The sequence below is a fragment of the Nicotiana tomentosiformis genome, chromosome 3 (assembly GCF_000390325.3).
Source record: "Nicotiana tomentosiformis chromosome 3, ASM39032v3, whole genome shotgun sequence".
Lineage (NCBI taxonomy): Eukaryota > Viridiplantae > Streptophyta > Magnoliopsida > Solanales > Solanaceae > Nicotiana > Nicotiana tomentosiformis.
In genome coordinates this window covers 5,374,546-5,385,867 of record NC_090814.1, presented here as the reverse complement: position 1 = coordinate 5,385,867, position 11,322 = coordinate 5,374,546, and the positions used below count along the sequence as shown (strand labels likewise).

At 34.4% G+C, this 11,322-nt stretch overlaps 1 protein-coding gene across 3 annotated transcripts; it reads left to right on the top strand.

Moving 5' to 3' along the window:
• Positions 1 to 2,492: 2,492 nt before the first annotated feature.
• LOC104085482 (uncharacterized) lies at positions 2,493 to 7,367 on the top strand. 3 transcript variants are annotated; one of them, XM_009589525.4, is made up of 3 exons: positions 2,493 to 2,876; positions 3,018 to 3,057; positions 4,869 to 7,367. In XM_009589525.4, exon 3 carries the CDS (start codon positions 5,224 to 5,226, stop codon positions 7,063 to 7,065), a length of 1,842 nt encoding a protein of 613 aa, XP_009587820.1. In that variant the 5' UTR covers positions 2,493 to 2,876; positions 3,018 to 3,057; positions 4,869 to 5,223; the 3' UTR covers positions 7,066 to 7,367. The 3 variants fall into 3 exon arrangements, with proteins under 3 accessions (XP_009587820.1, XP_033509117.1, XP_009587818.1); XM_033653226.2 differs by having other exon boundaries at positions 3,018 to 3,104; XM_009589523.4 differs by lacking the exon at positions 3,018 to 3,057.
• Positions 7,368 to 11,322: the final 3,955 nt, after the last annotated feature.

Sequence of the window (11,322 nt, the reverse complement as noted above, 5' to 3'; positions counted from 1 at the left end):
TTAAAATGACCTACGGACCTCCAATTTGACATCCGAACACGCTCCTAAGACCAAAATCACCCTACGGAGTTATTGGAACTGTCAGAACTCCATTCCAGAGTCGTCTTCACACAGTTCGAACTACAGTCCAATCCTATGACTTAAACTCCCCCTTTAAGGACTATGTGTTTCATTTCACCCCGAAACCAAAGACAAATCCTCCTAACAAGTCACAAAATCCAAAAATGAAATGGAGGGAGCAATAAATAGGGGTTCGGGGCTAATTCTTTCAAAATGACCGGTCGGGTCGTTATACCTCTACACAAGAGCGAAGCTATACTTCGGTAAAAATAGTCAATTGGTCATCTTTTGTCGGAAAATTATACTGCGTATATAGGTAAAATATAAGATTATTTTAGAGGTACATAAAATATATCGAACAACCTTTGTCGAAATTTTTTTTTAGATTTTTTTTAAAGTTTGAACACTTGGAGGAAATTCTTGACTTTGTCAGTGCCTCTATAAACTGTCACCGCCACTAATCACTTTTGCACCCTATCTCCTTCTTTCTCCATCTTACCCTATCTCCTTCTTTCTCCATCTTTGATTTTCTTTTAGATTACTTTTTCATTTTAGATGTATCATTAATAAATTAGTACCCCATTATTTGTTGCAAAGTGCACGTACTATAAAGATACTCATTAGATACGGAATACAATAATTTTTCTAGCCATTACTTATGTCCATAAATGTCCCATATTTTCTTAATTGAAGAGGAGGAAGTTAGGTCCATAATTGAACAGAATTTAATATTTGGGTACGAACCTAAAAAAGCTGTGCACTCGTTATTATTGCTAATATCATCAGTATTAAACAATACTTCTACTATGTCAGTCTCAATCTAACCCCACTAGTCATTGAGAGTCTCACATGTGTACCATAAATAGTCAAATAATGTTATAAATATCTACGTACTTTTTATATAGCTAATCTGTTAGTAAAAAGAATAGTAGTATATGATTAGACCCATAAGCTGGGATTAGCGGTTTTCTTAATTTTTTTAATGGTGGAATCTGTATTAGCGGGGTTCATGCTGTACTTGAGATTCTCTTTAGTAAATTATTTTCTGTAAATAGTATGACACACTGTAATTGTTTTGGTCAGTTTGTTTTATTATCACTGATATATTCTATCTATCTTACACTAGGTTAAGTTTGGTTCTTTTAAAATTTTAGACATAGAATTAAATTTCAATCCTAAATTATTATTTATGAATATATGATATCACCCAAATTCAAATACCCGTATGGATTATGTTCAATCTTACAAATTCAAGAATTTCTGCAAAGTTGTTCAAATTTAAAAACAGTGAAAATTATTTTCTGACAAAGGATGTTCAGTATATGTTATACACCTCTAGAATCTAATATTATATTTATATACACAGTATAATTTTTCGACAAAAGATGATCAATTAACTACCCTTCGGATAATGTACCTTTGCCCCGAATCTGACTAGTCAATCCGGTCATCCGATCAACAACAATAATAACAATATACCCAATATTTTGGCGACTTTAAAAAATTTATGCCTTATCAGAAATAGAATACATGAAAGCAAAATGATGTTTATTATATTATGGGCCTTTCTTTTTCTTACTTTTTCTTTTAAGGGGACAGATGTAACATAAGTTGATATATTACATTGCCAATTACGTGGCCAACTTGCTTAGGTTCTTTTCAGTTCTCATCTAACACAAGGAGTGTGCAGAGTAGTGGTGGTAAAATAAATTAAAAAAATTAATTATCCATCTATATTATTCATTAAAATTGGGTTGGATAATGAATATTTTAAAAATGTGTCAATTATAAATAAGATTCATATTATCCACTTAAAAAATAAATGATCAATGAGTTTAACTTCTACATTTACAAAAACACACATTGGGGTTCTTATTCTTCCAAAAGTGATCATATTCAAGAAATCATGGATCCATATTATCTGACGATTAACTCATATTTGGTCCGTATTAAATATATATCAAATCAGATAATTTGTCCGTTTTTTCATTACCCATTTTCGACTTGTCCCATATCTGACCTGATGTGCCCGTTTGCCGCCCCAAAATTCTTACTATAAATTCTACTGTAACAATTTGGGTATGTATGCATGTAGGACCAAAAAAAACTTAGTCACCTAGGAGGAACCTTCATCGTTATAGTCGACCATTGACAATGTTAAATCTACCTCGTAAAATATATACAATTAAATACTTTGTAGTAGTAGTAGTATAGTCGTTACGTGGGACCCCCGAAAAAGGACATTTTGTCTAGTGGGACCCATAACGTACAATGTGGGTGCAGTTTTTAGTGGGACCCAGGTAACACAATACTCTCTGACCTTGACCCCACAGCTGACACTGACACAGTCTCTCATGTTTCATGGGTGTCAAATGTCACAGGGAGGGACAAAAGCATTTTCTTGAATTGCTTTGTATAATTTGTAGTAGTGAAGTAAACATCAAAAAGAGAGGGGGCCAAATGTGTTGAATCTGTCTCTTTCATTTCTTTTATAGAATAGAATAGTAGAGTAGTAGAATATTATGGTAGGATTGGGTGAAATGGTGGGGTTGAAGTTTCAGTACTAGTTGGTTAGACTTTTTGCTTTCTTAGCTTAGCAGAGAAAGTGAAAGAAAGAGAGAGAGAGAGAGAGAGAGAGAGAGAGAGAGAGAGAGAGTAAAAGTGTTGGAAAAGGGTAAAAGCTAAAGGCTTTTGGGTTTTTTCTCTCTTTTGTGTTATTCATCTTCTTTGGGCTTCTTCTCTAATGGGTTCTTGTTAAAAAGTTGAAATCTTTACATCTAAGTTTCACACTGGTATTCACACTTTGCTCATCTCAGGTTTGTCTCTGTCTTTTTGTGTTCTATATTATTGTACATGCTCCTTGTTTGGTGTATATTCATTAGGGTGTGAAATGGAGTTTTGATGTGTTTTTCATTCATTTCTTGAGCTTAATTTCTTGGCTATGTCTGTGTGGACAGGTTGTCTTTTGGAAACAGATCTCTATAAGTTAGGGCTAAGGTCTGCTTACACAATACCTCCCCATACCCCATTTAATTGTCGGACAGGTTGTTGTTTGTTTTGTTACTGTTGTGGTTTGTTTTTTCAGATCTGTCTTGTTACTGTTACATTTACTGTTTGATTCCCTCTCAGCTCTCTTTTATCTACCTTGCATGTATTTTTAAGCTCTGTTATTTGTTCTAATTACAAGGGTGTTCTTTTCTTGAAACTTTGGGAGTGTTACAAGTTTTCTTTGGTGATGAGACTTTATTGGTTCACCATTTTCTCTTCATTGTCCTTTTTCAGTTCCTGGTAGCATGTGACATAGTATTAAATTATCTAATAAGGCAAAGTTTTCTGATAAGCATTACAACTTATATAAATGACAACTTGGATTCTTTTGCAATGTGTTTGTGTTAATGTGTTTATGAGCTCTTGAGTTATTTGTGATTGTGTTCTGTAATTCTTCAGCTTGAATCTGCTTTTGATTGCTTAAATAAATTCAATTTGACTGTTGTTTGAAGGGAAAACCTACCAAATTTGTTCAGCTCATTTACGACTCATTGTACTTTACCGCAAAGAGTGCAATAGGAGTGTGCTTATTTGTTATATTTTGTAGAATGTTAAAAGGGGAAATACCTCGTGATGAAAAAGTTTTCTTATTCAGTTATTTTGTTTTCTTGTCCATTCAACTTGTTCCAAACTCCAAACTACATTCTTGATTGCACATTACGGTCGTGCTTCACTACTTTAGTAGTCAATCTTGCTATAGAACTCTTGACAACGTGACAAGATGTCCTGTCTGTCGTGATTCTCACCACTTAGCAATGTGCAATCAAAAGTCTCATTTTTTATGGCAGTGCTGCCGTGCTTTTGTTATATCATTTCTAGGACCCAATCTTGATAAAGAATCTAAAAAATGTACCACATGGTCTCTGTCTGTTGTGATTATCACTACTGAAACTTGTCCAGAAAGAATAGTCCATGTCTGTTGTTGTAATTATCACCACTTTTAGGAGTAAAGAATTACGTAAGGGAGGGGATGACATTGTGGCACACCTTTTTGATACTCTTGAATTGTTAGGCTATTCAGTTGTTGAGGAATGAGAAACAATCTTTCAACATTTTCTTGCTGCTGAACATCGTAAAATGTTTGGGGTGATTGAGTTACAAACATTTGTTTTGGAGGACAAGGAGTGTGGGTAAAATCAGGTTTGGTTCTGCCCAAATTGCTGAAGGTAGCACCTCATCTTTCTGATGATATGTTACTATGTTAAGAAAAGATGGTTCTGATTAAAATGCTGAACTGTTTATCTTGCTTTTTAGAGACAGCAGTCGTTTTGCACATCTTAGTGAATTATTCGCCACCTTAAAATGTTGAATGTCTACTTCTAGAAGGGCATCTAGAAGTATCTTTCCTGAGCCGGGGTAGACGGGGGTCTACCGAAAACAGGCTCTCTACTGTCTCAAGGTAGGAGTAACGTCTGCAAACATACTACCCTCCCCAGACCCCACCTGCGGGATTACACTGGATTTGTTGTTGTTGTTATTGTTCATAAATTGCAATAAGGATGGTTTCCTTAATTTGTTTCTAACATTTTCGTGACAACCCTCTGGGAAAATATGCCTCTAGAGTTTTTAACATCTGTGGTAGCTGCATTATCATAGTCATATCAGTCAGAAATTGAGTCCCAATACTTACAATAATTTTTTCACTTGCTCTTGATGTTTACTATTTTGAGCTATGGGTCAACTTCTGCTCATCAGCATCTTAAATTTATATATTTTGTCTCGTTTAATCACCACTTCACTCACACATCTTAGTTTTGCAGGCTTCAACGCAATACAGTTGTGTTATTTGAATCCAGCAAGCTGCTATATGGGCTCTGTGTTGTTGTCTCGATAGAATTCTTCGACTCCTCTAGGATTAATTCCCGAAGATGATGAGATGTCAGCAAGCTTTATTCGTAGAAATATTGATTACAGTGAACAATCAGATAGCAGTTTTGAACTCAAATACTTGATTGAGCTTTTCATTTCTGGTCTTTGAAAGTTCTGCTGAGGGCACATTGTGCTTGCGAGGAGTATCCACATCGAAACCAACATTGTTGACAGTGGAATTTCCTTTGAGCTAATCAAAAAGGGTAAACTTTATAGTCGGAATATAAAGCATCAAAAGTTGTGAAAATGAATGGATGTGATAAAATTATTTCCTTACCTGGCAAAAAGTGCCCAAAGAATGAAGCATCTTTTTCCAAACAAGATTTTGCAAACAGTACAAGGGAACAATTTAGTAATCTTTTAGAACAGCAAAACATATCTGCAAAGAGTGATATCAGCTCAGAGGTAGAACGAGACAACAATGAAGGAGATGGCAGGAGAGCACTCCTAAATTCTGGAGAAAATGGATTAAGTTCCATTACACAAACGGAGTCTTCATGTTCTAACTCAGATGTAACTCATCAAGTTAATTCCTCAAGTCAGGAAACATCAACAGAAGCCAAAACATTCATGCAACAGAATGGAAGTGCTTCTGCACCGATTAGTTTCATTTCTAGTATGGAAGATCCAGTGACGAGCAGTGAAGCTTCAGGTTTGGCTGCACAAAATTCTGTCGGTAATGTTAAAGCTAACACTAAGGCATTGGTGGGGATGATTAAGAACCAAAATTCCTTACGTCTATCGGCATGCAGTCATCAGTTGCGGAAAAATCATCGTGATAAGGTTAGTGGAGGTGTTGATTGTTCTGGTAACCATAACTGCTCAGCTGAAACAAACAAAGAAAGCCATTCACGTCATATCTATTCCAAGGGGGAAGAAGAAGTTTTGCTGCATCTTCAATCAGAAAATAGATCGTCCTCATTGGAATCTGAAGAGATGGGGGATCCTGCAAAAAAGCTCGAGTTTAATGGTGGCCTGAAATCACCTGCTTGTCCGCTCACAAAGTGTGAAATAGCTCAGCGACAGACTTCAGTAGTCAATATGCTTGATTTGAATGAGGACGTCAACCAAAATGATTTGGATGATGATGCGAAGCAATCAAATGGTCAAAATATAGTGATACGAGTAGTAGCTAAATATGGAGTTCCTTTACCTCCCTTGTCTACGACTGTGAGTTCATTGAAATTTGAAGGCAGGCTAGGCTGGAGGGGTACTGCTGCGACCAGTGCTTTTCGCCCTGCTGCTTCTTTATCCAAGAGTTCAGATTGGGACACGAAAAGAATTATGGAGTTTGACCTTAATGTTGCTGCTGCTTCAGAAGACGAATTGCCAAGTGAAAATAGGATTACATCAACTTTTAGAAGTTATTCTTCAAATCAAAGTTCAAAACAAGCAGAAAAGATGTTTAACTTTGACCTCAATTTGCTTGGCAATAATGCAGATGAGAAAAGTTCTTTTCCTGTGAAATCAGAAAAGTTGTCTTCATTTTCCCTGAATTTGAATGAAGATCCACAATTTCAGAAGAGAGTAATAGAATCTGCAGCTTGTCCAGTCTTTTCCAGAGACGATCAAGACCTCAAGTTTGTTAGCTTAGGTACCTGGAGAGACGTGAAGAACTTGGGCCAGCCATTTTTAGTGGCTACACCTAATATGCAGCACACAGTGCAAAACATGGTGCCACCGCAGTCAAAGCTACCATACGCGGTCCAGATGTTACCATCTCATAGTAGTTATCCCTCCAACAATGGTCCCTTATATATTGCCCCATGCGCAAGAGATACACATGAAGGGGTCACATTTCCTCAGGTACTCAATATGTCAACCTTTCCTGGGGGTCCGTATCTCATCCACAGTCAACGTCCAGGTGGCGCTATTAACAATCGAACAAGACTTGATGTAAATAGTGGACAAGTTTATTTGATGAATGGTTTAAGGAAGGATAATATTGCCCCACACTTCTTTCCTATACAAAGTACAGAAGAGCAAAGGAAAGTTTACCAGCAACCGCCTATGCCTATGAAGAGGAGGGAACCCGAGGGTGGATATGATTCTTTCCAGTCTGCTACTGCTTATAAACATACAAATTAATGCTTCTCTGATTCTTATCATCCATTTCACTTGGAAGTGCAAGCAAATCTGTCGTTTGTGTTATATGCCAATTAATCTTAACCAAAATACAGGACATGCATGGAACTACTCATAGGTGGCTTTCTTATAGCCCCAGTTTTTCCCACAGGGCACAAAGAACCTTAGTGTTATCTTTTTTTGCTTCAGATTAATTTTTCAGTTCTGCAACTGGATTACCTTAGTGTTATTGTACTTGAGACAATTTCATATTCTTGAAACTATGAAATTGATGGTGATACAAGCAACATCATTTGAAATCTTTACTGGCATCTGGATCTTCAGGCTTTTTGCATGCATTTTAGTCTCATGGTATTTCTGTTGATGGGCCTTCAAAAGCCTGGTAAACAAAACATCTTGCGTTCACGCAGTCGGGGAAGGACTGCACCCCAAGGGGTGTGAAGTAGACAGCCTACCCTAATGCAAGCATCAGTAGCTGATTCCACGGCTTGAACCAGTGACCTGTAGATCATACGGAGATAACTTTACAGTTGATGGGCCTTCAAAAGCATTTCTTTAAATACTATACTCCCTCCGATTCATAATAAGTGACTATTTTACCTTTTTTGTTTTAGTCCAAAATAAATGTCCATTTACGTAATCAAGAAGGAATTAATTTTATTTATCCAAAATTTGCCCATATTTACATATTCCAATGTGTCACGGTAATAATTAATTAAGGTTAATTTAGTGAATACATCTTTTTTTTTAGGAGTTCGTATTTCTTTAATAGGTGTACCAAAGGTAAAAGGGTCACTTATTGTAGAGCGGAGGGACTACCCTTTAACTTGCCCTTATTTAGTGAGGTAATATTTGTTGCTACATAGGGTAAGTCTGAAAATTTGTGAGGTCTTCCTAATCTGCAGAGAAAATAGTTTATAGTTTGTGTTGCTTGTGTAGTTTATGTCCAAATGATGGGGTAAACATATTTGCTTGCAATATATGTGTATGAATACAAACCGTCATTGGGTTAAATAATGAGCTATTTATGTTTCTTGAAATTGAATTCTAGCATACGTTATTATGAAAATGGATTTCAAACAAAATAACGACAAACACCATTAACAATTCCAAGAACTCAAATAATTATTACTAAATACTTTAGCATATTATCACTTATCTGAAAAACACACAGCCTTCCCTCGATTTTTTAAAAAATCCTCTTCTTTTTTTATTTTTGGTTTTTAAAGTAAAAAAAAAAAACATAAAATGCTATTGGTCCAAAAGTTAAAGGCTTCAAAGTAAAATGCGAAATTATTTAGTTTTCTTTTGGATCGTAATGTATATACTACTACAATTTTCCCAACCCTACCTCACTTTTCATAAGATAAAGTTATTATACACTGATCTTCAAAATTCTTTTTGCAAGTGATGAGTCCATCTTTAAACTAAAAACTAGAATAATGAACCAAAAAGTAAGAAAATTTCATCCATTCTTGCCCATCAACTTTTCTTCTTCTTTAATTTTCTTTTTCTACAGCGCCACTAGTGCATTTTGCTCCTATCAATATAAGTTGGTTAGATTTAAAATTTTTGTTGTCGTTACTTTTTTGTTGTACAGTATTTTTATTATAGTTTTTTGTTGCTCTTATATTTTTTAAATCTATTTTGAAAAATAATTTTTTTGAGCCGAAAGTTTATCGAAAACAGTTTTATTACCTCATAAAAAATAGGGATAAAGTCAGTGTATTATTCCACCTTTCCCATGTCAGCCAAATTGTAGTATTTTAAAAGAATTTATATAATTGTTTGACAAATATCTTTACATGAAAAGGTAAAAGACAAATGGTCTTACTGCCAAAATGTGGCAGCCAACCTTTAAGCCTTCATATAAATGGCACATTCCTTTGGAAAAGTGGCAAATGAAGATAGACACGTTGCAATCATTCCCAAGATAGAAACATGCACTTAGGGGTGGCAAACGGACGGGTCGGGTCGGATATGAGCGGGTCAAAATATATAATTTTAAAAATGGATAAATTATCTGATCCGATCCGTATCTGAGACGGATAAAAAACGGGTTATCCGGCGAATAATATGGATATCCATATTATCTATGGTTTCTTGAATATGATCACTTTTGAGAGAATTCCTAGTCTCCCAAACTTGAGGAACCCCCAATTTGAGGCTTTAAAAATGTAAAAGTTAAACACATTAGTTATCCATTGGTTATCCATTTGGTTAACCATGTTCTAAATGGATAATATGGTTCTTATCCATATTCGACTCGATTTTAAAAAGTTTATTATTCAGCCTATTTTTTAATGAATAATATAGGTGAATAACTATTTTCTTTTAACTATTTTGTCACATCTACGTGCACTTATGGCTATAAATAGCCTCCATTAGCCATTCATTCTCATCATCAGAAATCCTTCTCATACGTCCCTCTTCTTCCTTCTAGTTCCTTTTCTATAATATTTAATTAGCATTACACACTAGTTGTTCTTCCTTTTTTTCCTAGTAGTTAGATTTGTAATTTTATATTATGTTGATTCCTGTATCCTCTAAATAAAATAGAGGTAAGTGTGTTTAATCCTGGGGAGACATTTTACATTGCTAAAATAGTTTCTTAGAGCCCGTTTGGACATAAGAAAAATTTCACTTTTTTTCGATATTAGTGTTTGGCCATAAATTTTTAAATTTTCACTTGAAGATGGATTTTGGAATTTTTCGAAAATTTGAAAAACTCCAAAAAAACTGTTTTTCAAAATTTTCATTCAAATCATTCACAAAACTTCAAAAATAACCCAAAATTATATTCATGTCCAAACACAACTCTAGTTTTCAAATATCGTTTTCATTTGAAAAAAAAATTACTTTTTTCTGAATTTTACAATTCTTATGTCCAAACGCCCATTTAATCCTAGGGAGACATTTCACGCTGCTGAAATAGTTTCTTAGGACAGTGCCCAGCACGACTCAAGCCAATTCGTATATTTTCGCTCACAAATATTATTGCAATATATATGGTTGTCATTTCCCTACATCCCACACCTAACTTGTGGTATCACACTCTGGATATGTTATTGTTGTTGTTCGAATTTAGGAGGGTTTAGGTGGAAACCATGATTTTTGTCCTATTCACTTTAGTTGGTAGAATAATAGGATTATCTCTTTAATTATGATTATAGTTTCGTTCGCCGGTTAATCTCGGTGAGTACCTTATAGCCTGTTTAGTCAAGCTTCTCAAGAGGGAAAAAATATTTTTTTTTCCTCAAAAGTACTTTTTCCCCTAACTTGAGGTGTTTGGCCAAGCTTTTTTGGGAAAAAAAGTGATTTTGGGAAGAAGCAGAAACAGTTTCTGAGAAACAGAAAAAAGTAATTTCTTCCCACAAGCAGAAACAGAAGCAGTTTTGACTTTTCTTCTTACCAAAAATACCCTTAACAAAATATAGTATATACCAAAATAACCGTTGAACCTAATACTTAAAATATTAATGTATAAATATTTCTTATTATTTTTAGGATAGATTTCTAATATATAATGACTTTAGGGGTGAATGCTTTTATATTTGTTGAATGATTTTTAATATATTTAACTTATATTAAAAGAATTAAGTACTTTTAAATTTTATTTTCATATTTTACTTAAATAAAATGAAAAGATTTAATTATTACCTGTAATAATAAATTTTTAAGATTATTTATTTACTTATAATATTAATTATTAAGCAAATCTATTCATGTCCTTATTCGTAATTTGATACTTAAAAGTATTTTCTGAAAAACTTGGCCAAACATAAATTATTGCTAAAAAGTACTTTTTAAAGTGATTAGCCAAACACAAACCGCTTCTCTGCAAAAGTACTTTTTTCAAAAGCACTTTTAAAAAAAGCACTTCTCAAAATAAGTTGTTTTCTCCGGCTTGGCCAAAGAGGCTATTAGTGTGCCAAGTTTTTGTCGAAGGTGCTGCTCAAGTAAGCCGTCAATCTTGAAATCTCATCAATATTATCATCAGTGACTATAATATTACGCACATTTACTATGGTCTGCCTCAGCATATTCAATCGTTAAAAGATAAATCTCTTAGGATAAACAGAATTTTGCTAAATCTCTCTGGTCGGCTTACTAAATTTTGCTTTTTTATTACCTTTAGGGATGGTTTGGTCACCGAGAATAAGATTATAAACCCTGGAGTGTATTTCAACTAATATTTAATTTCATGTTTAGTATGGGAATTAACCTAATATCAAAACAAACTTTACATCAAGAAGGAGG